The sequence below is a fragment of the Macaca nemestrina genome, chromosome 13 (assembly GCF_043159975.1).
Source record: "Macaca nemestrina isolate mMacNem1 chromosome 13, mMacNem.hap1, whole genome shotgun sequence".
Lineage (NCBI taxonomy): Eukaryota > Metazoa > Chordata > Mammalia > Primates > Cercopithecidae > Macaca > Macaca nemestrina.
In genome coordinates this window covers 87,161,275-87,188,723 of record NC_092137.1, presented here as the reverse complement: position 1 = coordinate 87,188,723, position 27,449 = coordinate 87,161,275, and the positions used below count along the sequence as shown (strand labels likewise).

The window sequence follows — 27,449 nt, the reverse complement described above, 5'->3', positions numbered from 1 at the left end:
TACTCTGGATACTCTTCCTCTCTCTGCTAGCTCCTCCTTCAGGCCTCAGCTTATTTGTCATCTGCTCAGGAAGAGTCACTGATCAGCACGTTCTTCTTATAGTCAGAATTTTGCACATTTGTAGTAACACAATTTCGTTTACAACCATTGTTTAATACTATTGTCCTTCTCATCAGATTGTAGGAGATTCTTTTCTGCTCACTGCCATTTTCCTGAAGCCTATAGAATGCCTGACATATAGTAGGCATTTGAGAAATACTGTTGACTAATTGGCTATCCAGTATCCACCCACTTGAAAAAAATGCTTATAGTTTATTCTCAAAAAAAGGAAGAAGGGTGTGGTGAAAGAGACTTTAAAAAATTCCACATTTTCAAAGAACTCCTTCAGCTTTAAAATGGAAGGAAGAAAGGAAATAAGAAAGGGAAGAAGGGAGATAAATGGAAAATGAACAAGGGTTATGAAGAAGCAAGTCACAAAAGAAATTCAAACGGCCAACAAATATATGAAAAGATGCTTATCTAGACTAGTAGTCCGGGAAATTAAAGTTAAAAACAATATTTTATGCCCTTAGATTGGCAAATTAAAAATATTGACAAAATTCACTTTTAGCATGGACTTAGGGAATAAGATTGCTGATATACACTATTGGTAATTCACAATAGTGCAATGTATATGGAAGATACTGGTATTAAGTTTTAAATTTTTAACTGTGCCTATATTTACAGGATTATTTACTAGGGAAAAACTAGAAACAACTTAATCTTATATAATAGGGAAGTAGTTAAATAAATTATGGTACATTCTTGCTATGGATTGCCATAGGTATTGACACTGATGAAAATCTCTATAAAATTTGTTTAAAAGGAAATTGTAGGACAATGTATACAACATAATATCAATTAAGTAAAAATAGGGCTGGGTGAGGTGGCTCAATGTATATAATATAATCTCAATTAAGTAAAAATAGGGCCGGCCAAGGTGGCTCACACCTGTAATCCCAACACTTTGAGAGGCTGAGGTGGGAGGATCACTTGAGCTCAGGAGTTTGAGGCCAGCCTGGGCAACATGGCTAAACCTTGTCTCTACAGAAAAACTACAAAATCAGCTGGGCGTGGTGGCTGGCACCCAGCTACTCAGGAGGCCGAGGTGGGAGGATCGCTTGAGCCTGGGAAGTGGAGGCTTCAGTGAGGCAAGATCCTGCCACTGCACTCTGGCCTGGGTGACAAAGTGAGACCCTGTCTCAAAAACAAATACATAAATAAAAATAAAAGTATATTTTCCAAAGGAAAAGGTTTCAGAAGATTCACACTATATTTAATAGTTGGTGTGAATCCTTTGAGACCTTTTCCCCTGAGGAAGTGAGAATGCGGGTTTAACTTTTCACAATGAACAGGTAGTGCTTTTTTATTTTTTTTTTATTTTTTTTTTATTTTTTTTTTTTTGAGACGGAATCTTGCTCTGTAGCCCGGGCTGGAGTGCAGTGGCCAGATCTCAGCTCACTGCAAGCTCCGCCTCCCAGGTTTACGCCATTCTCCTGCCTCAGCCTCCGGAGTAGCTGGGACTACAGGCGCCCGCCACCTCGCCCGGCTAGTTTTTTTTTTTTGTATTTTTAGTAGAGACGGGGTTTCACCGTGTTAGCCAGGATGGTCTCGATCTCCTGACCTCGTGATCCACCCGTCTCGGCCTCCCAAAGTGCTGGGATTACAGGCTTGAGTTAGTGCTTTTTTAAAGAGAACTTTATTGAAGTATGATGGACATAAAATAAATTGCACATACTTAGTGTCCAACCTGTTAAGTTTTGATATTGTATACATCTGCGAAACCATCATCACAATCAAGATATTATCCATCATCCCCCTAAACTTCGTGTCTCTTTGTAACCCCTCTTTTCTGCTCCTTTCCGACCCCACTCCTATCCGCTAGCAACCGCCAATGTACTTTCTGTCACTACGTATTAGTTTGCATTTTCCAGAATGTTATATAAATGGAATCACACGATTCTGGCTTCTTTCGGTTGGCAGAATTATTTTGAGATTCATCCATGCTGTTGCATTTATAAACAGTTTACTCTTTTTTATTGCTCAGTACTATTCCTCCGTATGGATCAATCACAACTGGTTTATCCATTCTCTTGTTGATAGACATTTGGATTGTTTCCAGTTTACGGCTATTACAAATAGAGCTGCTATGAGCATTTGTGTACAAGTCTTTGTAAGAACGTATGCTTTTTTCCCTCTTGGGTAAATAGCTAGGAATGGAAGGCTGGCTTTGTTTAGCATTTTAAGAAATTGCCAAAATGTTTTCAAAGCTGCCGAACCATTTTAGGATTCCACCAGAGACAGGAGTATGGGGCTGAGGTAACAAATGGTCCCTTCACCATCCTCGATGAGGTAATGACAGTAACCATCAGCTCACCGTATAGGCCTAATCAGGGACTGTCCGTGCTAAAATGTGTCTAGTTCTCTTTAGTCAGACTCCTTTGAGAGTGTGATTAGGCTCACGGTCGGTGTGGCGTGTAGGACGGCACACACATGGACAAATGCTAGGCAGGAATCGCCCACGCTGTAAAGGGCGATGGCCTGAACAAAAACTACCGCAGTTGGGAGGGAAAGGAGAGGGCTGAAGTTAGAATGGTTGGGAGTTGGTAGGAGGGGAGAGAGGAGGACGCCTAGGGTTTAGCGACCAGGTGATGGTGGTGCAAGCAGACGGGAGGAGTGGGTTGGCGGGAAGAAAAAGAGGCCATTTTTGGTTTGTCACCTGTGAGTCGCCTACTGGACACAAAGACGAAGCTGTCGGGAAAGTGATGGTAAGTGTACACGTCTGCGTGGAGATCCAGACTTCTGGTGCAACATCTAGGTTTAGGTGAAGTATCAGAAGCAGTTATAGTCAACACATTCGTATCTTTCAGAGCAATCATTTCTACACCCCACGAAAAACACCGAATCCGTGGTCTCCCCTACACAGACACGCCCAGAACATGCGCAATGACGTCAGCCTTGTTGACTAGTATCCCACTCACTCAATTCTGCGCATGCGTACCGCGCATGCGCACCATCCTCTACTGCGGCCGCTCCCTACTCTGGGCGTCGGCACTACCTCCCTCTCCGTGGGCCCCGCCCAGGCGGCTGCCCGTGACCTGCCTGGGCGCGGGGAACGGAAAGCCGGAAGGGGCAAGACGGGTTCAGTTCGTCATGGGGCTGTTTGGAAAAACTCAGGAGAAGCCGCCCAAAGAACTGGTAAGGGCTACGGCGGCGGCAGATAAGCGGGTGGATCTGTGTGGGGCGAACTGGAGTTGGTAATTGACAGGACACTGTTCTCCCCACCGCCTGCCCGATACCGACCGGCCCCCATTTCCGGGGCCTCCCACTCGACTGGGGGGCCCGGAGGAAGAGTCTTTAGGAGTTGGCTTTGGGGAGCGAGAGCTCCTGGTGCCACTCTCTACCAGGTAGCCGAGGGGTGGATGAAGAGTTTCTTCACCTCGCCACCGAGCGCGTAGGCAGCGACACCGTCCTGGCCTTGGAAACCCCTTCCCCCTGCGCGCGTTGGTACGACCCGCCCGGAACCTTTTCCCTGCGTAGGCCCCACCCCTCACGCCCGTCTGCGGACCCTCCGGAGAACCTTCCCTTGCCCGGAGCGTTGTTTGGAGCTGGCCGGGTCGCGTCTGCTGGAGGAGCATGGCACCTGCCGCCTGTTCTCGGTCCTCCCCGTTGTGTTGAAAAGGAGACCGTTTCCTCTTTCCCCAGCCCTACAACCTTGTGTTGACCCTTGTTACATATTATAGCAGGGCAGGGACTCGACCCAGAAGGATGTTGCAGAAGATAGCTCCGGACCCAGCTTCGAATTCTCATTACCTATTAATTGAGATAATATTGGGAGGCAAGCAGTTGAAAGTTCCCTGCAGTCAGTCAACCTAAGTTTGAATCCTGCCTTTCCACATCTCACCTCTGTGATCTCTGGAAAGTTCACTTCTCAGTGCCTTAGTCTTCTCGTCTGTCAAGCCAAAATAATAGTAGTGTCATCTCAGAGTAATTGAAGATTCAGGGATGTAAAGTTTTCATATTGGTAGTTAGGGCTAATTCTTTAAATACGGCACAGCCTTGCTACTCAGGTGCCAACCAGCAGCATCAACATCACCTGGGAGCTTGTTAAATCTCCAGACCCACTGACTCCAGACCCACTGAGTCAGATTTTGAATTCTGACAGGCTCCCTACGATGGGTGTGCACATCAGTGCTTTAAGAAGCACTGCTCTACCACACCTAGGCTTGTCCATAATGGAAAAAAAAATCCTGAAATCCTTTAATAAATGATCTTACCTGTTCAGCTCTAGCAGGCACATTTTAAAAACCAATCTTATGCATCTTGCAATTCCTGGCACATAATGTGCGTTAATGTAAATTTTTTGTTGTTGTTGTTAATCAAAGGCCCTAGAATAGTAGGCACTCATTTTCGTCAGGAAACTTACTCAGTTTTGCTCCTTGGTAAAATAGAAATCGTGGCGCTTAAATGAAATAACGGTGTAACATCACTTTGGAAACTATAGAACATTATATAGATGCACATTTTGTGACATCTGTATATTCTAAGATTCTTGTTATTGTAGGAGTGTGGTAGGGAGAGATTATTTATTGCCTTCAGTATTTGACCTTGGCATTGCCATTCGTAAATTGAGTTAAGATTATGGAGAAACAAAAAGATCATAGGGAAATGGTTGCTTTACTGTTTAAACTAGTCTCCAGTATATGTATTACTATACTACTATAGTATATTATACACTTAGATTGCTTTTAAATGATAAATACAATTGCTAAGAACACGATGTTAGTACACTCTTCAGTAGGGTAATCTACCTGAGAAAGCTGATTGACACTGGAAAATGGCAGGGTTGATGCATGAGATTGGTTTATAAAACTATGCTTGCCAGAGCCAAACAGGTAAGATCATTTATTGAATAAACATTTTAGGGTTTTTTTTTTCCCCATTATGGACAAGTCTGGGTATTGTAGAGCAGTGCTTCTCAAGCATTAATATGCACACTAATCATTAGGGATCTTGTCAGAATTCAAAAATCTGATTCAGTAGGTCTTGGATAAAGCCTGAAAGTTCTAATAAGCTCCCAGGTGATGTTGATGCTGCTGGTCTGCACTTGAGTAGCAAGATTGTAGAGTGAATTAAGATTAGCCCTAACTACCACCACCTTTACCTAACATATTGAACCAGGCATTGTGTTAAGCATTCTGCAGTGTTGTGAATTAGGAACTATTATTATCTCCACTTTACAGGTGGCAACCAAGGCATACAGTATTTAGGTAATGTGCCCAAGGTCATATAATTTGTGAATTACAGCACCAGAGGTTATGTATTCTAAGGCCTGTACTTAGAACTACCATGCCATTTATGCTGCGTCCCAAAGAGGGATTATAAAGGTGAAATAAGAAGCCAAAGAACTTAATTTCTAGCAAATAAACATTTTAAGAACAAGTTTGGATAGGGCACCTGATAGGGTTTGGATCTGTGTCCCCGCCAAATCTCATGTCAAATTGTCATCCCGTATTGGAGGTGGGACCTGTGTATGAGGTGATTGGATCATGGGAGCGGATTTCTCATGAGTGGTTTAGCACTATCACCCTTGGTACTGTCCTTGAGATAGTGAGTTCTCATGAGATCTGGTTGTTTAAAAGTGTGTAGCACCTTCCCCCTCATTCTCTCTTACTCCTGCCATGTAAGATGCCTATTTCTTTGCCTTCTCCTATGATTGAAGCTTCCTGAGGCCTCCCCAAAAGCAGAAGCTGCTGTGCTTCCTGTACAGCCTGCAGAACCGTGAGCCAGTTAAACCTCTTTTCTTTTTTATTTTTTTTATTTTACTTTAAGTTCTGGGTTACATGTGCAGAACATGCAGTTTTGTTACATATATACACGTGCCATGGTAGTTTGCTGCACCCATCAACCCATCACCTACATTAGGTATTTCTGCTAATGTTATCGCTCCCCTAGCCTCCCACCCCCAACAGGCCCCGGTGTGTCATGATCTCCTCCCTGTGTGCATGTGTTCTCATTGTTCAACTCCCACTTATGAGTGAGAACATGTGGTGTTTGGTTTTCTGATCTTGTGATAGTTTGCTGAGAATGATGGTTTCCAGCTTCATCCGTGCCCCTGCAAAGGACATGAACTCATCCTTTTTTATGACTGCATAGTATTCCATGGTGCCACATTTTCTTAATCCAGTCTATCACTGATGGATATTTGGGTTGGTTACAAGTCTTTGCTATTGTGAATAGTGCCGCAGTAATTTTTTTTTTTGTTTTCGAGATGGAGTTTTGCTCTGTCACCAGGCTGCAGTGCAGTGGCGCGATCTTGGCTCACTGCAACCTCTGCCTCCCGAGTTCAACCGATTCTCCTGCCTCAGCCTCCCGAGTAACTGGGACTACAGGTGTGTGCCACCACACCTGGCTAATTTTTTGTGTTTTTAGTAGAGACAGTATTTCACCGGGTTAGCCAGGATAGTCTCGATCTCCTGACCTCGTGATCCACCTGCCTTGGCCTCCCAAGTGCTGGGATTACAAGTGTAAGCCACCGCGCCTGGCCCTCTTTTCCTTTTATGAATTACCCAGTCTTAGGTATTTCTTTATAGCAATGTAAAAACCGATTAATACAGTACGACATACACAGGTATAGGAGTTCAGTGGTTGGAGTGATTATCTCTAGGCTGAGATGGTCAGAAACAGTTGACCTTTCACTGTCGTGTGTTCCATCCCCTTCCTGAATGGGTTCTTGATTATTTAGTAGGATTTTTAGTGTTAGGTGATCCACTTTATCTGGTGCTGGAGATATCCAGCCCAAGATTTTCTTCAAGTTCCTCCTCAGTTCTTCAAGGTACCCCTTCAGTTTTGATGATATGTTTTAGTTTGTTAGAAGAATGTCCATCCACTTTAGGGTCAGCTTCTACCAAGTGCTGCTAGGCTTTCTTTCACATCTGTGACTTGTGACCAAAGAAAGCGTTTTGTCACCAGCCTTGGTTACTTAGCGTGAGTCTGTAATTCAAAAAAGTGCCAGTAAAGCAGCAATGGTGTATTAATCAGGGTTTTCCAGAGAAGTAGAACCAACAGGATGGATGGATAGATAGGTAGTTGAGAGGGAATTTAATATGGAAATTGACTGGGGATTTTGAAGGCTGAGAAGTACTGTGATATGCTCTCTGTAAGCTGGAGACCCAGAGAAGCCAGTGGTGTAGCTCAGTCCGGGGTTGAAGGCTGGAGAATGTAGTGAGTTGGGGTAGCACTGATGGAGGTCCCAAAGTCCAGAGAGTAGAGAACCTACAGTACTGATGTCCAAGAGCAGGAGAAGGCTATCCCAGATTCAGAAGAGAGCAAGAATCTGCCTTCTGCCTTTTTTTATATCCAGACCCTCAACTGATTGGATGATGCCCACTCACATTGGGTGGGGGCTGATCTTTAGTTCACTGATGGAAATGCCAGTCTCTTCCAGAAACACCCTCATAGACATATTCAGAAATAGTGCTTTACCAGCTATCTGGGTATCCCTCAACCCAGCTGAGGAGATACCTAAAATTAACCATCACAGATGGGAAATACTTTTTTCTCTGTAGAACTGCTGATGCACTGATAAAGTATTGAGAGCTGTATATGAATAAGAAGCCAAGTAATGTTAGTTTGGCCTTTTTTTTTTTTTCTTTTTCTTTTAAGGGAGAAAGAAAATACTTAAGAGGCCAAGTGAAGGAAATTTTTTAAAGATAAGAAAAAGTTGGCAGAAATGGAAGAGGTGTTAGAGAGAGAGGGAATTGACTAAATGCTGTAGTCTCAGCTGGGCATTTTTGAGTTGGGGTAAGCTTACAAGACAGCTCCTTCCGTTGGGGGCTGAAAGATGCAGACATGTGGGTCTGGGTCCTGGCACAGTATAAGCAGAGGCTAGGTGTAGTCATGTCACACCATCATGATTGTCACACATGGTACCATTTAGGCCATGGTGACAGGTCAATTCGGGCAAGTAAGATACATTATAGGTGGTTTCTCCAGAGCTCTGATATAACATGCAGCATACAGTGGGTGCTAAGTAAATATTTGTTAAATGACGAGTGAGTGTCAGAATAAAGTTTAGTAGGGTTTAAGGTCAGGTAGTCCCAAGATGAGCAATATTTCAAGGAACTCTCTAGGGAAACATTAACTATATTAGGAGCCTCTACAGACTAAAGTCTTTGCCCCTGCACAAACTTTGATGGAGACATCTTAGTGGTGAAACCTATTCTGTTTTAAAGGATGCAAGTAAAGACCAGACTGGGCCTGCTGAGGATGAGGATGCCTTAAAATCCATTTAGAAACCTGTGACAATCTTGGGGTGGGAATCAGGAGGACATGGAATTCTGCTGGAAAGAGATTCTTCTCTTAGACTTGAGGTTCTGCTGGGAAAATTGTTCTGTCTTACTTAGGGACTTCACTAATTTAGTCTTGGGGTAGAGTGCCCCCTTCCGTGGCATCCGAATTCTTAAATCATGTGACTAACTTATGTTCTTAGACTGGGTCATGACTCGTGGTTGTGGATTCTATCAGAAAAGTGAAGAAAATGAGAAGGGGAGCTGGAGAAAAAGATAAAGCTTCATTCACTTAGTTCGTACAACAAATATCGAGAGATTTTGGTGTGCATTGGATTGGAATAAGGTTTACAAAAATAAGACACTACATGATGACTTAAAAGAATGTGGAGGAGACTGACATGTAAGTAAACACTATAGGGAGATAGGAGCAATAATTTAAGCATGTACAAAGTCTTTGATGCCATAGTGGAGGGAGTGATTATTCAGAATGCGGAAGGGAAGCTGGTCAGGGAGGGTCTCTGGGTCTTGTCACAAGTGGCATTCACCAGGTGGACAGGTAGGTATAGAATCAGGAAAGGGGAGGCATCCCTAGTAAAGTGAACTGAATATGCAGGGTTTAGAAGTGTGGAACATATGTTAGAGGAACTAGGGAAAACATTCAGAATGGTTGGAGGATGAAATGCTGTTCTGAGTGGAATGCAAGAGGAGTGATGGTAGTGGTAAGATGTAACATTGGAGAGGTAGTTAGAGGGCAGATTAATAAAGGTCTGTGTGTCATGCCTACTAAAGATGGGAAGCATTCAGAACAGTGGGTTAGGGCAAGAACTAGAAGTAAGAGATTTAGGTAGGGAGGCCGGTTAGTGGCCCAGGTGATAGATGATGTGAGCCTTAGAATGGCAATGGGAATGGAGAGGATAGGATGAGTTTTAGAAATATTTAGCATAGATAGTCAGAATTTGCTGAACTACTGCATGTGGGATGAGTGCAAAGATGATTCTTAGGTTTCTGTTTAACCCTACCCCAGTCAAACCTGTTCAACCCCCTGAATGGCAGTGCCATGAGCTGAAATGGAGAGAATTCAGGAAAGGAGCAAATTGTATGGGAATGGTGATAGTGGAGAAGGAGCCAGAGCTTAGTTTTGGACAGCATTTAAGAAATGAGAGAAGACAGACACAGGGAAATCCTGAAAGAATATTTTTCTCTTCTGCTTTGTGTCCTCAGCAAAATTGTAAACTTAAGAGCAAGGATTGTATTTCTATTTATTCTCTGTCATCCACTGGGCTGGCATAATGTTGAACTTCCTCAGGAAGAGTAAAGTGCTCATCAGGTGCTTGTTTCATGGACAGAAGTAGGGATGGTGTGCCGTGTCCCACCGGCATATCCTGGCTCAACGACGGATGAAAGAATGCACTCAGACACAGGTATCCAGTGAAAGAGCCTAGGGGACCAGGCTGCTCACAGACCCTGAGGAGGGTGTTGTAGTAATCTGGGCCCTGACAAGCTGGCCCTGCAGGTGTTTCACTACAGATTTAATGACAAAGGCTTTGAGCCAACACGCTTGTGGGTAATTAACACCCCCACCTTCGTGGAGAGAGCAGTTCTGCCGGCGGATGATTAAAGGCCAGCTTCCCAGGCCTAAGTAAACTAACTTATCTAGATCAGTTTCTTTACATCCCCTTGAGAATCTGGCTGCCTTCAGCCAAATCCTTTTCTGAAGCTTTTGTAAAATCTCCCGACCTTCCATGAAGGTTTGTATCTTTTTGCAATTTTTCCCACCACCGTGACCAATCTCCTACAATGGTGAGAGAAAACACTTGGACATTTGAAATATAGCATGATTAAGCTGATATATACTCAGCTGACAGTGACAGGAATAGGCAGATTTTGATCTAAGGTCACTTGTATTTGTTGCTTTTGGCCGATTTCTAGTTTTATGTATATTTTAGATTGTCTTGAAAGATACACAAAATCCTACATTGCCTCCAGGAGAGGAGCTAGGTAGCTGAGGGTCAAAAATGGGAAGGAAACTTATTTTTCACTATTTGCCTATTGAATTTGTTCCATTTAAATGTATTATCTAGTCTGAAATTATCTTAAAAATGTTTTCTGGAGTCAGTATTTTCTTTTTTTTTTTTTTTTTTTTAAATTATTATTATTATACTTTAAGTTGTAGGGTACATGTGCATAACGTGCAGGTTTGTTACATATGTATACTTGTGCCTTGTTGGTGTGCTGCACCCATCAACTCGTCATTTACAGTATTTTCCTATTTTAAATTGATTTTATGTATTTCTGTTTTTTTTTTTTTAAGGATTTGCTTGTTATATTTTTCCAGTCTTTTAATTTCGCTCTTAAATATGTAAAAAAAATCTTTAATATTTTAAATTAAAAAAACAGAGGATAACATATCCATTGTGGCAGGCTGAAAAAGTCCCCCACCCCCAAAGAGATCAGGTCCTAATCCTTGGAACCTATATATGTTCCTTATTTGGAAAAAGGGTCCTTACAGGTATGACTAAATTAAGGTTCTTGAGATGGGGAGTTATTCAGGTGGCCCCTAAATGCAATTACCTGTATCCTTATAAGAGGGATTTAGAGGGAGATTGGAAATACACAGAAGAAGAGAAGGCAATGTGAGGATGGAGCAGAGAGACAGCATTGAAGATGCTGGCCTTGAAGAATGGATGATGAGGCTGCAAACTAAGGATTACTGGTAGCCATTAAAAGTTGGAAGGCAAGAAATGGATTCTTCCCTAGATCCACTAGAGGAAGCATGGCCTTCCTGCTACCTTGATTTTGGCTTAGTGATACTCAGATTAGAACTGTGAAACAGTACATTTATTATTTATTATTTATTTATTTATTTATTTTTTGAGACAGTCTTGCTCTGTCGCCAGGCTGGAGTGCAGAGGTGCCATATCGGCTCACTGCATTCCCCGCCTCCCGGGTTCAATTGATTCTCATTTATGTTTTAAGTACTTTGTTACAGCAGCCTCAGGAAACAATACAGTTATATACATGCTTACTCTCTTTATCCCATTTTCTTACATCAGCACACAGAATGACAGTCACTGTCCTAAATTTGGTATGATTCCTTTCTGCTCAGCATTGTTTGTGTATTTTGAAAATGAAGTTTATTCATACCAATATATATAGATGTATTTCATGTATTTTAACTCCATGGAATTTGATTGTATAAATTTATGACAATATATTAGTTCTAAGGCCGGGAGTGGTGGCTCATGCCTGTAATCCCAGCACTTTGGGAGGCTGGGGCAAGCGGATCACTTGAGGTCAGGAGTTCAAGACCAGCCTGGCCAACATAGTGAAAGCCCGTCTCTACTAAAAAATACAAAAATTAGCCGGGTGTGGTGGCAGGCGCCTGTAATCCCAGCTACTCAGTAGGCTGAGGCAGGAGAATCGCTTGAACCCAGGAGGCAGAGGTTGCAGTGAGCCAAGATCACCCCACTGCACTCTAGCCTGGGCAACAAAGCGGGACTCCATGTCAAAACACACACACACAAACACACACACACATTTATTCTATTGATGGACTTCTAGGTTGTTTCCTTGTGTAATACAACAATGCAGTGAACATTCTAATACATGTATGCTTGTGTATTTATGAGAGAGTTTCTTTAGGCTATATACATGGGAAGTTATTGGATCTTAGGATATGACTTCTTTGTACAAAAATACTGCCAAATTGGTTTCTAAAGGGTTGAACTGATTTATACATTTACCAGCAATGTATGAAAGTTGCTTGTCTTTAGATCTTCTCTAGCACTTGTTATTAACTGAATTTTTGACTTTTGCCAGTCTTAGAGGAATGAAATGAATATCAGGCTTTTTCCTGATTATCAGTGAGATTGAACATCTTTATCTTCTCCAATTATGTGACTTGTCATTTCACTATTGTATATATTATCATAAAGACCTTGTCAAGTTTAATTTCTTCTTAAAATAGAACACCTATGAAATGCCAAGTACTTTATTTTAAAATTTTATTATGAAAATTTTTAAATTTTTAGAAAAGTAGAAATAATAGCAGTTGTTAGTACATTTGGGCTGCTATCACAAAATACTACAAGCTGGGTAATTTATAAACAACAGAAATTTATATTCTACAGTTTATGGGGCCAGGAAGTCTGTGATTAAGGCACTGACAGATATAGTGTCTGGTGAGGGCACTGCTTTTTGGTTCATAGATGGTGTCTTCTTGCTGTCCTCACATGGTTGAAGGGGCAAAAGAGCTCCCTTGGGTCTATTTTATAAGGGCATTAATCCCATTCCTAAGGGACCTAATCACCTCTCAAAAGGCCCCACCTCCTGATACTATCACCTTGAGGATTAGGATTCAACATACGAATTTGGGGACATGCACCAATATTCATACCACAGCAAATAGTACAATGAAAACCTGTATAATCAAATGTTGATAGCACTTTGCTGTTATTTGATATATATTTTTCAGCTGAGTCATTTTGAAGTAGATTATAAATATAACACATTTTGCAACATTTCATATTGCATCTCTAGAATATATGGAAATTCTATATAACGAAAATACCTTCATATCATTGAATATCTAGTCCCTATTTAAATTTTCGCAAGTGTTCCCAGTATGTCTTTTATAACTTTTTAAAACTTAGGATTCAGTGAGGTTTGTGTTTGGCTGTTACTTGATTTTATTTAAAAATCCCGTTTTGGGTCAGGCTCGGTGGCTCACACCTATAATCCCAGCAGTTTCGGAGGCCGAGGCGGCTGGATCGTGAGGTCAGGAGATCGAGATCATCCTGGCCAACATGATGAAACCCAGTCTCTACTAAAAATACAAAAATTAGCTGGGCGTGGTGGCGCACACCTATAATCCCAGCTACTCGGGAGGCTGAGGCAGGAGAATCGTTTTAACCAGGGAGCGGGAGGTTGCAGTGAGCCAAGATTGCGCCACTGCACTCCAGCCTGGCGACAGAGCAAGACTCCATCTCAAATAATATTAATAATAATAATAATAAATAAAAATCCCCTGCTTTCTACTTATAGCATTGTAAGAATAAAGACTTGTTTGTAAAGTAGGGCGTTTGTTTTGTAGAATGTTCCTTGTTCTGGATTTGTCTGTGTCTTGTGGTTAGTTTTTTTTTTCCCCCCCAACTTTTAAGTTCAAGGGTATATGTGCAGGATATGCCGGTTTGTTACATAGGTAAACATGTGCCATGGTGGTTTGCTGCGCACATCATCCCATCACCTAGGTATTAAGTCCAGTATCCATTAGCTGTTCTTCCTGATGCTCTCCCTCCCCCACCACCCCCCAAACTGCCCCCCCCTGCACTGGCTGACAGGCCCCAGTGTGTGTTGTTGCCCTCCATGTGCCCATGTGTTGTCATCATTCAGCTCCCACTTATAAGCGAAAACATGTGGTGTTTGGTTTTCTGATCCTGCATTAGTTTGCTGAGGATAATGGCTTCTAGCTCCTTTCATGTCCCTACAAAGGACATGATCTTGTTCCTTTTGTGGTTAGCTTTTTTCTCTACCCTTTGCGTTTTCTATGAAATGGAAGTTGGGTCTAAGTTTGACAAGATCCAAGTTAAACAATTTTAGCAAGAATGTCTCACAGGCAACCTGTGTACTTCATAGTGTATCACATCAGGAGGCATATAATGTCTGTTTGTCTCGTAATTAATGATGCTAATAACTTTAGCCACCTGGTTGAGTTAGTGACACACCAGATCTCTACATCATTTTCTTCCTTTTTATGCTAGTAACTAACCTGAGGGGTGATATTTTAGCGCCGTGTGAATGTCCAGTTCTTCAGTAACCCTTCACTTAGACACATTAACGTTTATAGATGTCCCTTTCTGGAATCAGCTATTCTATAAGAGTTTTTAGAGTGGTGATTTTTCTAATTCTCTGATTTCTTTTTCATTTTTAGCTGGCAGTCTTCTGTAAAGATCTGTCTCTTATTAGCTGGGGCTATTTGGTTACCTTGACATATAGTTTCTATTGAAAATGCAGGATAAGTGCTTAATGCTCTTTATTTAATTGCTAATATTTAGAATAAAGAATTGGTATAATAGTATCCAGTGGTATCAAATGCATTCTCTCTCCACCTGTGCCTCTCAGAAGCACCATTTTGGACTCATGGATTTTTGTATATTTAGTGTGTTATAGCCCTAACCATTATTCTGTTTGATGCTGAAAAACTTATACATTTGGTCAGTGGGAGCTATTTCAAGCCAGTTCCTATCTGCTTTTAGCATAATTTTACTGATCTTTGAATACCTCCTTGTTTTCTAGCATATATCCTGGTGTGATTTATGAATTCCTTGCCTGAGACCTGAAATCGGCCATTTCTCCAAGATGCAGTGGTTTCTTTTAGCGGGAATGCTATTTAGAAACCAAAATTTGAGTACACATGATGCTTCTTGCTACTTGAGTGTCCCTGCTTCTAAGCGTTTTTATGGAACAGAACTAGGAAACATGTTCTTTAAAAAATCATGAAGGTGTTTATAGACCAAGTTGCTTTGAACCAACCCTTTGCCAAAACAAAAAATGTAACTATTTGAAATCACTGAAAGCTACCAGGGCAGTGAGAAATTGCAAAATCAAGATCTCAGCGAAGAGGGAAGCTCAGTTACATGAGCCCAATCTCTTGGAACTACCTTGCCTCTAAAGAGATCCTCTAATTCCTAATGCAGTGGCTGGCAAATAGAATTTGAGTAGAGTTTTTGACAAACCCTGTGGTTGGGGAGTATAAAAATTGGAGTTCATGGCCGGGCATGGTGACTCACACCTGTAATCCCAGCACTTTGGGAGGCTGAGGTGGACAGATCCCCTGAGGTCAGTAGTTCAAGACCAGCCTGGCCAACATGGTGAAACCCCATGCCTACTAAGAATACAAAAAGTAGTCGGGTGTGGTGGTGGGCATCTATAGTCCCAGCTACTCGGGAGGCTGAGGCAGGAGAATTGTTTGAACCTTGGAGGCAGAGGTTGCAGTGAGCACTACTGTACTCCAGCCTGGGTGACAGAGAGAGACTCCATCTAAAAATAAGTAAATAAATAAATAATAAATTGGAGTTCGTAAGTAGATATTCAGGGCTTTTGGTTGGGACTCTGAAAGAATAGCAATAATAGTGACCTGGAAATAGACTGGCTTTCACAAAGACTGAAGACCAGTTTCAAATAATCTCTATCCCCTGATAGGATTAATTACGATTAGTTAAGAACCAATTGCCAGGACACTTAAGCTGTATGTTTGCCAGAAGCAAATGTAATTCCTCTTTGGAAGAAGACAATATCATTCAGAAACTTAAATTATCCTGCAGATTTTCATATGTAGTTGTTTCTCAGTATCTGAGGAGGATTGGTTCCAGGGTCCCTCCGCCCATACCAAAATCCATAGATGCTTAAGTCCTTGATTTAAAAAGAAAGAGGTAATATTTGCATATAATCTATGTACATCCTCCTGTGTACTTTAATCTCTAGATTACTTATAATACCTAATACAATGTAAATGCTATGTAAATAGTTGTTGCACTGTATTTAGGGAATAATGATAGGATCTATATGTTCCATACAGATACAGCCAACCATTTGTTGTTTTAAAATATTTTTGAACTGTAGTTGGTTGAATCCACACATGCAGAACCCATGGATATAGAGGACTGACTGTACAATATTGAGAATTCCATTCTTAAAAAATAAGTAAATGCCTTTTATTTATTACCATTTATATGGTTACAAATATTATCTCCCAGTTTGTAACATTTTTCTTTTTTTTTTTTTTGAGATGGAGTCTCACTCTGTCACCCAGGCTGGAGTGCGGTGGCACGATCTTGGCTCACTGCAAGCTCCGCCTCCTGGGTTCACACCATTCTCCTGCCTCAGCCTCCCGAGTAGCTGGGACTACAGGCGCCTGCCACCACGCCTGGCTAATTTTTTGTATTTTTTAGTAGAGACAGGGTTTCACTCTGTTAGCCAGGATGGTCTCCATCTCCTGACCTCGTGATCCGCCCGCCTCAGCCTCCCAAAGTACTGGGATTACAGGTGTAAGCCACCGCGCCTGGCCAACATTTTACTTTCTTAATGGAGTCATGGTGAATAAAAATTTGTAATTTCAATATAGATAAAAATAACAAGCCTTTTCCTTTTAGTGGTTATTGCTTTTGTGTCTTGTTTAAGAACTCCTTGTCTAACCTGAAATCATAAATGTGTTCTCCTATACTATCTTCTTAAAGCACCACAGTTTTGCATTCCAAATGTTTTCAGTCCACCTAGAATGAATTTCAGTGAAGGATGGAACAGGAATTCAATCATTTTGTTTTCTATTTGTCTTAAGCCGTCTCTCAGCATGATTCATGGAAAATACCCTCTTAATGGTGTTAGTATCCTTTGCCTAGTTTGGCATATAATAGACTCTCTATGAATGACTTTGAATAAAGGATAATATTTTGGTAGTGTGAAACTCTAGAGGTTCCTTGTGGTTTTCAAATATATTGTATAATTTACTAATTGATTTTTTTATTCTGTACTCCTTATGTTCTGTTGTACTGATCAATTATAAGGGCCTCTCATACTACTGAAATCCTATCAGCACTAAATTAATATTTGTCGAATTTTCTTTACATCTGTTTTAAATTTCCTGTTGTTTATTGTAGTGGTCTTTACAATTATGAGACTTGCTTGATACATTTTCTTGAGCTCTTTGTCTTAGACTGTGTTTTTTAACTTGAACATAACATTACAGTCACCTGAAGAGATTTTAAATGCTACCTGTCATTTGGGCTCTACCCATGGCCCAGTTAAATTAGTATTTTTAAAGGTTCCCAGTTGACTTTTGTGTAGTTCAGGTGGAGAAGCACTGGTCTGAGACATGACTGGATATTTTGGTTCTTCAGATTTCTCTTAGGTAAGTTTTTCTTTTTTGCAAAGCCCCTTTTGATTTTATAAGTTTAAAAGGAATTTCTCTTTTTGACAGATTTTATGAAACTTTTACTCTTTGACATTTAAAAACATACATAGAAAGTTTCTGAAGATTGTTACATAAGTGTTATTTATGGCTGAAATTTTTTGTCCCATCACATTTTGTATTCCATGCAATTAAATTCAACAGATATTTATTGTCCTTTGTGCCAGGTATTATGCAAGGGCTTGGTGAATAAGAGAAGGTCTTTGACTTTCTGGAGCTTAAAGTCTATACTTGTAAGTAGCTCTCCAAAAGAGGTGGGGGTATAGGGTGCTGTGCAGTTGTACTGCCTGGAGGGTTGAACCTATTCTGTGAGTCAGGGAATGTCTCCCTGAAGTAACATTTAAGCTGAGACTTTAAGAACAAGTTCAAAAAACACATTCTTTAGATAAACTAGACTTTTTCAAAGTTAAAAACTTTTGTATTTCAAAGGACATTATCAAGAAAGAAGACTTTCTTGAATGGAAGAAAATATTTGCAAATCATGTATCAATGAAAGGTCTACTACTATCAGAATGTATAAAGAACTCATACAACCCAACAAACAGACAACTCAATTAAAAAATGGACAGAAGATACGAATAAACAGTTCTCCAGAGGAGATATAGAAATGACTAACAAGCACATGAAAAGATGTCCAATTTCAGCCGGGTGCAGTGGCTCATGCCTTTAATCCCAGCACTTTGGGAGGCTGAGGCAGGTGGATCACCTAAGGGCAGGAGTTCGAGACAAGCCTGGCCAGTGTGGTGAAATCCCATCTCTATTGAAAACTCAAAAATTAGCTGGGCATGGTGGTGAGCACCTATAATCCCAGCTACTTGGGAGGCTGAGGCAGGAGAATCACTTGAATGCTGGAGGCGGAGGTTGCAGTGAACTGAGATTGCGCTAAGGGAGGAGACCACCCCTCATATCGTCTTACGCCCAATTTCTGCCTCCAAAGAAAGAAGAAGTAGAAACTAAAAGGCAGAAATGAAATCCACAGGCAGACAGCCCGGCGCCACACCCTGGGCCTGGTAAAGATTGACCCCTGACCTAATCGGTTGTGTTATCTATAGATTACAGACATTGTATAGAAATGCACTGTGAAAATCTCTATCCTGTTTTGTTCTGATCTAATTACCGGTGCATGCAGCCCCCAGTCACATACCCCCTGCTTGTTCAATCAATCACGACCCTCTCACATCCACCCCCTTAGAGCTGTGAGCCCTTAAAAGGGACAGGAATTGCTCACTCGGAGAGCTCGGCTCTTGAGACAGGAGTCTTGCCGATGCCCCCGGCCGAATAAACCCCTTCCTTCTTTAACTTGGTGTCTGAGGATTTTTGTCTGCCGCTTCTCCTGCTACATTTCTTGGTTCCCTGACTGGGAAGCAAGGTGATTGGCGGATGGTCAAGGCAGCTCCTTAGGCGGCTTAAGCCTGCCCTGTGGAACATCCCTGCAGGGGACTCCGACCAGCCTGAGTGACGCGGATCCTGAGAGTACTCCCGGGTAGGCATTTGCCCCAGTGAGACGCTTCGCCTGAGCAATGTGTGGCAGGCCCCCATGGAGGATCAACGCAGTGGCTGAACACCAGGAAGGAGTGGGCACTTGGAGTTTAGACATCTAAAACTTGGTAAGACTAGTCTTTGAAACTTGCCCACTCCATTTGAGTGGAAGCATGGCCTGATCACCCACGGTGTGCCTGTACTGGCACTATGGTTTTTGTTTTTGACTTGACTTGGATTGCGTGATACTTTGGTCTTGGTTTTGACCTGGCTTGAATTTCCAGATACTCTGATTTTGGTTTCGATTTGGGTTTGGTGTAAACTACAAAAGTGTGTGTGTGCCCTTTTTACCTGTTGTTTTGTGATGTGTGTGTGGTGTGAGTGTGGTGTTTTGTCTCAAGGAAACATGGGTAGGCATAAAGTAAGCCCACCCCACTAGGAGCTATGTTGAAAAATTTCAACAAAAGGATTTAAGGGAGACTATGGAGTACTATGAAACCAGGAAAACTTAAAACTTTGTGTAAGATAGACTGGCCAGCATTAGAGGTAGGTTGGCCATTAGAATGAAGCCTGGACAGGTCCCCTGTTTCAAAGGTATGGCACAAGGTAACCTGTAAGCCAGGGTACCCAGACCAGCTGCGGTACATAGATACTTGGTTACAGCTGGTTTTAGACCCCCCTACCCCCAACACACAGTGGTTCAGAGAACAGCAGCATAAGCAGCTGGCAGAGGCAAGGAAAGACCAGCAGAGAGAGAGAAAGGAAAGAGACAGAGGAAAAGAGGCAAAAAGAGAGAAAGAGACAGGCAAAGAGGGAGTCAAGGAGAGAGAGAGAGATTAAGAGAGAGGCAGAGAGCGAGAGAGAGAGAGAGAGAAGGATAGAGGCGAAAGGAAAGTCAAAGAGAGAAAGATGATTTAACATTAACCACTGATAATTCCCTTAACCCAGCAGGTTTCCTAATAGGAGATCTAAATCTTAATTGCCATACGGATGTCTGACTGGACCTAGGAGGAACTCCCTTCAGGACAGGATGATTGATGGTTCCTCCTGGGTAACTGAAAAAAACAAAAAACTAAAAGTCTTTTAGCACATGTACTACCCCTAGAATTTCTAGTAAACCAGTACCAGCCTGAAGATCACATTCTCATCAAAGGGTGGAAAGAAGAAAAACTTGAGCCAGCCTAGGAAGGACCCTACCTTGTGCTGCTAACCACCGGGACTGCCGTTCGTACAGAAAAAAAAAAAAAAAAAAAAAAGGATGGATTCATCACACCTGAGTCAAGAAAGTGCCACCCACTCCAGAGTCGTGGACCATAGTCCCAGGGGAAAACTCTACCAAACTAAAGCTAAGAAAAATTAAACTCTTTTCATCTATTCTATTACTCTTTCTTCTTTCCTTGTTCTATTGCTGACCATCTAGTCAGCAACATAACCAAGTCAATTTCACCACAAACTATTGCATATAATGCTTGCCCTCTTATACCCTGTGAGGACTTGCCAAGTCAAAGACAGCTTTCTATTTCAGAAAAGCACTTTTGTCCCTCCTGACTCTCCTCAGACTGGGCATTAGTAAACTAGGACCATTTAATCCGGGGAGATTTCGATAAAGACCCCAGTGCCAACCAGGAGTCTTGCCCCCCAATGTAGAGCTTTCATGCCGTAGTTGGTCCAGCATTCTATGGACCACTGCAGAGCAAGGATGGGTAAACTAGGACCATTTAATCAGGGGAGATTTCGATAAAGACCCCAGTGCCAACCAGGAGTCTTGCCCCCCGATGTAGAGCTTTCATGCTGTAGTTGGTCCAACGTTCTATGTACCACTAAAGAGCAAGGATGGGTAAACTAGGACCATTTAATCCAGAGAGATTTCAATAAAGACCCCAGTGCCAACCAGGAGTCTTGCCCCCCGATGTAGAGCCTCCATGCTGTAGTTGGTCAAACGTTCTGTGGACCACTGAAGAGCAAGGATGGACCGCCCCAACTGGTTTTTGTAATTTCCTTAAAACCATACATTCATTTTACTAGAGGATCATAGAAGTTAAAGACTTAAAACAAACTTTAGCAATTAAGACAGGATACTAAGATGCAAATGCCTGGTTAAAATGGATCAAATGTTCCATCTGCATGTTAAACAAAAGCAAATGTTATGCTTGTGCACATGGCAGGCCAGAGGCCCAGATTGTCCCCCTTCCACTAAGGTGGTCCTCCAGTCGACCAGGTGTAGGCTGCATGGCAGCTGTTTTCCAGGATTCTACAGCTTGGAGTAATAAGTCATGCCAGGCTCTCTCTTCACCCTGCGGTTCAGCCCCCGAGGGCCGTCTAGCTTCCATCTCCCAACACTAAGTTCACTTCGTGTCTCTCACGACAGGGAGGAAACATAGCATTCCTGGGAGACCTGAAGGGATGCGATGAGCTTAAGAATTTTCAAGAGCTTATCAATCAGTCAGCCCTTGTTCATCCCTGAGCAGATGTGTGGTGGTATTGTGGTAGACCTTTACTGGGGACTCTGCCGAATAACTGGAGTGGCACTTGTAGTTTAGTCCAAATGGCTGTCCCTTTCATCCTGGCATTTCATCAACCAGAGGGAGAAAAAATAAGACATTGTAAAGTGAGAGAAGCCCCTTGTGGGTCTTTCGACTCTCATGTCTATTTAACACAACTGGAGTCCCACGAGGAATACCAGGTCAATTTAAAGCTGGAAATCAAATAGTTGCAGGATTTAAGTCAATATTTTGGTGGGTGACTGTTAATAAAAATGTAGATTAGATAAACTACATCTATTACAACCAACAGCAACGAGGTTTTCATGAGTTAAAAGAAAAACTCATGTTGGCCCTGGCCCTAAGGCCACCTGATCTGACAAAACTCTTTACACTCTATGTGTCAGAAAGAGAAAAAATGGCAGTTGGAGTTTTAACCCAGACTGTGGGACCCTGGCCAAGGCCAGTGGCCTATCTCTCAAAACAACTAGACAGGGTTTCCAAAGGCTGGCCCCCAGGTCTAAGGGCCCTAGCAGCAACGGCCCTGTTAGCACAAGAAGCAGATAAACTAACCCTTAGGCAAAACCTGAATATAAAGGCTCCCCATGCTATGGTAACTTTAATAAATACCAAAGGACATCATTGGTTAACAAATGCTAGATTAACCAAGTACCAAAGCTGGCTATGTGAAAATCCCCACATAACCACTGAAGTTTGCAACACCCTAAACCCCACCACCTTGCTCCTGGTATCAGAGAGCCCAGTTGAACATAACTGTGTAGAGGTGTTGGACTCAGTTTATTCTAGCAGGCCCAACCTCCGAGACCATCCTTAAACATCAGTAGACTGTGAGCAGTACGTGGATGGGAGCAGCTTCGCCATCCCCTGCAAAATGACTCGGACGAAGACGACAAGCCCTGCTCCAGTCACACCCGGAAGCTGACTGGTCCATGCATGGCCGAAGCATGAGGAAACTCATCACGGGACTCATTTTCCTTAAAATTTGGACTTATACAGTAAGGACTTCAACTGACCTTCCTCAGACTGAGGGCTGTTTCCAGTGTATACATCAAGTCACTGAGGTAGGACAAAAGGTTGCTATGGTCCTATTATTTTATGGTCATTAGAAGTGTACTGGAACCTTAAAAAGAACTTGTTTGTATAATGTTATTCTCTACAAGATATGTAGCCCAGGAAATGACCAACCTGATGTGTGTTTTGCCTCATCTGAGCCTCCCATGACCACAGTTTTTAAAATAAGATTAAGAACTGAAGACTGGTAGGGACTCATAAATGATATCAGTAAAGTGTTAGCCAAAACAGAAAAAAAAAAGGGTGCCCAAACAAGTCACCTTGAAATTTGATGCCTGTGCCGTCATTAATAGCAGTAAGTTAGGAAGGGGATGTGGCTCTTTTAGTTGGGAAAGAGGCTATATGACCAAAAATAAGTATATTTGTCATGAATTAGGACTGTATGGAAATGAGTGTGGCTACTGGTCTTGTGTCATTTGGGTCACTTGGATAAAAAAATGAAGAGGATCCAGTCCACCTTCAGAAAGGAAAAAATGGCCCTTCCTGTACTAAGGGACAGTGTAACCCCTTAGAGCTAGTAATAACCAATCCCCTGGATCCTCTCTGGAAAAAAGGGGAGCGTGTGACCTTAGGAATTGATGGGGCCAGACTGGATCCTCGAGTAAATATCTTGGTTCAAGGAGAAGTTTACAGACGCTCTCCTGAACCAGTGTTTCAAACTTTCTATGATGAGCTAAATATACCAGTACCAGAAATTCCAGGAAAAACAAGAAATTTGTTTTTGCGATTAGCTGAGCATGTAGCCCAGTCTCTCAATGTCACTTCATATTATGTATGTGGAGGAACTGTAATGAGAGATCAATGGCCATGGGAATTCTGAGAATTAGTACCTACAGACCCAGTTCCTGATGAATTCCCAGCTCAAAATAATCACCTTGATAATTTCTGGGTCCTAAAAGCCTCAGTTATTGGACAATATTGCATAGCTAGAGAAGGAAAAGAATTCACTCACCCTGTAGGACGACTTAGTTGTCTGGGACAGAAACTGTATATTGGTACCACAAAAACAGTCACTTGGTGGAGTTCAGATAAAACAGAGAGGAATTCATTCAGCAAATTCCAAAAGTTGCAAACCGTGTGGACCCACCCGGAGTCCCACCGGGACTGGACAGCCCCCACTGGATTATATTGGATATGTGGGCATGGAGTTTATGCCAGATTACCTGACTAGTGGGCAGGTAGTTGTGTTATTGGCACTATTAAACCGTCTTTCTTCCTACTGCCCATAAAAACAGGCGAACTCCTGGGCTTCCCTGTCTGTGCTTCCCGTGAAAAGAGAAGGATAGTTATAGGAAATTGGAAAGATGATGAATGGCCCCCTCAGAGAATCATACAATATTATGGGCCTGCTACTTGGGCACAAGCTTGTGGGGATACCGGACCCCCATTTACATGATCAAACGAATCATACGGTTACAAGCTGTCTTAGAAATAATCACTAATAAAACCAGCAGAGGCTTGACTATTCTGGCCTGGCAAGAAACTCTGATGAGAAATGCTATCTGTCAAAATAGATTGACTCTCGACTACTTGCTAGCAGCTAAAGGAGGGATCTGTGGGAAATTTAACCTTACTAATTGCTGTTTACAAATAGATGATCAAGGGCAAGTAGTTGAAGACCTAGAAACATGACAAAACTGGCACATGTGCCCATGCAAGTGTGGCATGGATTTGATCCTGGGGCCATGTTTGGAAAATGGTTCCCAGCGCTAGGAGGATTTAAAACTCTTATAATAGGAGTTATAATAATAATAGGAACCTGCCTACTGCTCCCTTGTTTGATACCTGTACTTCTTCAAATGATAAAAAGCTTCATCACTACCTTAGTTCACCAAAATGCTTCAGCACAAGTGTGCTATATGAATCACTATCAGTCTGTCTTGCAAGAAGACATGGGTAGTGAAAATGAAAGTGAGAACTCCCACTAATAAAATGAGAGTCTCAAAAGGGGGGAATAAGGGAGGAGACCACCCATCATATCGTCTTATGCCCAATTTCCACCTCCAAAGAAAGAAGAAGTAAAAACTAAAAGGGAGAAATGAAATCCACAGGCAGACAGCCTGGCGCCACACCCTGGGCCTGGTAGTTAAAGATCGACCCCTGACCTAATTGGTTATGTTATCTTACAGACATTGTATAGAAATGCACTGTGAAAATCCCTGTCCTGTTTTGTTCCAGTCTAATTACCGGTAAATGCAGCCCCCAGTCATGTACCCCCTGCTTGCTCAATCAATCACAACCCTCTCACACGCACCCCCTTAGAGTTGTGAGCCCTTAAAAGGAACAGGAATTGCTCACTCGGGGAGCTCGGCTCTTGAAACAGGCGTCTTGCCGATGCCCCCGACCGAATAAACCCCTTCCTTCTTTAACTCGGTGTCTGAGGATTTTTGTCTGCCACTCGTCCTGCTACAGTACCACTGCACTCCAACTTGGCCAACAAAGAGCGAAACTCCGTCTCAAAAAAAAAAAAAAAAATATCCAACTTCACTGGGCATTAAGAAAATGTGAATCAAAACAGTGAGATGCCACTTCACACTCAGCAGACAGCTATCATAAAAAAATTAGAAAATAACAAGTATTGGTGAGATGTGGTAGAAATGGTAACCAAAAGGTATAAACAACCCAGACATGCACATGCATTAACAGTTGAATGAATAAACGAGTTGTGTTATACACATATAAAGAAATAATACCCAGCCATAAAAAGGACTGAAGTACTGATACATGCTACAACATGGAGGCACCTTGAAAACATCATGTTAAATAAAGGAACCACAAACGAAAAGTTAACACATTGTGTGATTCCTTTCATATTCAGAATAAGCAATCCCATAGAGACAGAAAGCAAATTAGTGGTTGCCAGGGAACTGGGGAGGGGGAGATAGGAAGAGATTATTTAAAGGGTATAGGGAGGTGGTGGTTGTATGACATTGTATATGCAGTAAATGCCAGTGAATTGTATACTTTAAAATGATTAATTATATAAATTTCACTTTGAAAAAAACTACATAAACCTGATTAGATTTTTAAAACTTGTATGAGCATACAGTTTTAAGTGCTTAAGTATTTCTTCTGAGTGGAGTTGGTCAACCTAAATAACAAGCAGAGAGAGGTTCCCTAGAAGGAAATGATGGTTCTTTGGCAACAGCATTGCAGTGGGAATGTGCTTGCCATGGTAAACTATGTATATATTCAAGGACGTAAAGGAAGGCAAAGATTTTTAAAGGGAAAAGGAGGGTTATGTAATTGTTTTGAAATGATTATCCTTGGCTACAGAGATCAATAACAAGAGTGATGCCAGTCCAAGGTTGGACAGGCAGTTGCTGGGCAGATGTCCTTGCGAAAGTATTTTTTGTGTAAGATTGCAGTGCCTCTGAGCAAGCAAGGCTGTGGTTTTTGCAGAGTCTTTTGTAATAGTTTTTGTCTAGGTATACAAGTGTGAGAACCCTCTTAGCCTTTCCAGCTGTATATGTCAGATTTTTTAATACACTAGTGACTTCATTTTGACTCTGACAACTTTCACAAATTATTACAATTGTTGTTGCATAATAGTTTACAGATTTTGTTCAATATTAAACATTAAAAATGAAATTTATTGGAAATACATCTTCTAATGGTATGGACTTTTAAAAAATGCCATTTAGTCTGTATGTCCATGGATGACTGCTACATGAATGAATGCTACAAGGGTTCAGCATAAATTCTGTTCCTGTTTTATGATTTATTAGACTCAAGTGCTGAGAAACCTTGTTGATGTAATAAAAGGGTAATGGAAGGAGTTTAGTTATAGCAGTGTCACTCATTTTTTTGAACTTCTGAGTCATGTACTAAAAAGCACATAGTAATTTAGCATAAAATTGACTTTTAATGATTGACTCACACAACTCAGGTTTTCCTACAGGGTTTTTGAAACGTGAAGAATTGGAAAACAGTTCACTTGCATAACAATTTGGTAATCCTTAGAGTAATTTACTACTTCCTCAACACCTCCATCAGCATTTCCAGTCCACCCTCTGTTTAGTGCTTCAGAAATGTTTGCCTGTCAGGGAACTACCATGGTAATAAGAGACATAGGTTAGGGGAATGCTTTTCTTTTGTAAAATGGAAAAGCATTATTGTTAAAGGGAAAAAGGGAAAGATGAGTTCTCATGACACAGGCAGAATAGTTTTTGAAATGATTACCTGTGAAAGATGAAAATTTTCTGATGCTCTTAAAGCTAACTGTGCACTTGGACCTCTTCAAATCTTTGTGTACCTAGAGAGTACCATACTCTTTCTGAGGTTTTATATAAAGTGCTGCTTACAGCCTGCCTTCAGCTACAAATCTTTGAATAAGGTGAAACTCCTGTGCACTGTGAATAAAAAGAGGTGAAATTTTAAAAAAAGTAAAATTTGACTCTAAAGCTCTGTCTTTGAAAATGGCTTTTTTTTTTTTAATTTTGTATCTGGAATAAATGTAGAGTTAATACAAAATTGTCAAATTAGATTGAGTTAGGAGTTTCAGCTTTTCTTCTCATTCCTTTTCTAAAAATTTTCCCAGGTCAATGAGTGGTCATTGAAGATAAGAAAGGAAATGAGAGTTGTGGACAGGCAAATAAGGGGTAAGTTATCATTTTATGTCTTCTATTTTTCACCTTCTTGGTATATTTTGCTTCAGTTCATAAAAATAAACTGCATTTATATATCATAAGACATAGTTTATTCCTATATCAGTTACTTATAGCTGTCTGACTTATTTTGCTTTTTAATTCTGTAATCAGTATTTTTAAAAAAGATCATGAGTTAGAAGAAACTTTATATTTTGGAAGAGCAAAAGAAACCTCTTGCTACTTATAAAGAATTGTCTTTTATGGAATTCAAATTAAATAAATTATACATAAGTAAGGGATACAATTCCATTGTCACTGCTCTGTTTATCTTAGCATGACTGTAAATTGAGGACAGTATGTTTATAAATAAAGTTGATTTTTTTTGTTTGTTTAGTACCATTTAAGGTGATTTACAAAGGGATGGTAATATTTAAAACTTTTAAGGTTTTTAACACTCATGATTGGAGAAGAGTTAATATCATAAAGGTATCCCAGTATCACTTTCTTTAAAAAG

General features: G+C 41.4%; 1 protein-coding gene and 1 long non-coding RNA gene across 4 annotated transcripts in view; one reads left to right on the top strand and one right to left on the bottom strand.

Annotated features, from left to right (window-relative positions):
• Positions 1–27,449, top strand: part of LOC105465405 (charged multivesicular body protein 3) — a 120,288-nt gene that overhangs the window by 56,076 nt on the left and 36,763 nt on the right. The window contains exons 1-2 of one of the 3 annotated variants that reach the window (XM_011713873.2): positions 3,082–3,237; positions 26,887–26,947. In XM_011713873.2, the coding sequence (XP_011712175.2) occupies positions 3,193–3,237; positions 26,887–26,947 (106 nt within the window). In that variant the 5' untranslated portion in view covers positions 3,082–3,192. Of the gene's footprint in view, positions 1–3,081; positions 3,238–22,314; positions 22,337–26,886; positions 26,948–27,449 lie in introns of those variants that run through there. The other 2 variants (XM_071077043.1, XM_011713874.2) reach the window with 2 other exon arrangements.
• LOC139357922 (uncharacterized) lies at positions 3,717–4,457 on the bottom strand. The gene is made up of 3 exons (XR_011611966.1): positions 4,317–4,457; positions 3,944–3,991; positions 3,717–3,852 (listed from the first exon to the last, which is right to left on the bottom strand). It is a non-coding gene; the product is annotated as an uncharacterized lncRNA (long non-coding RNA).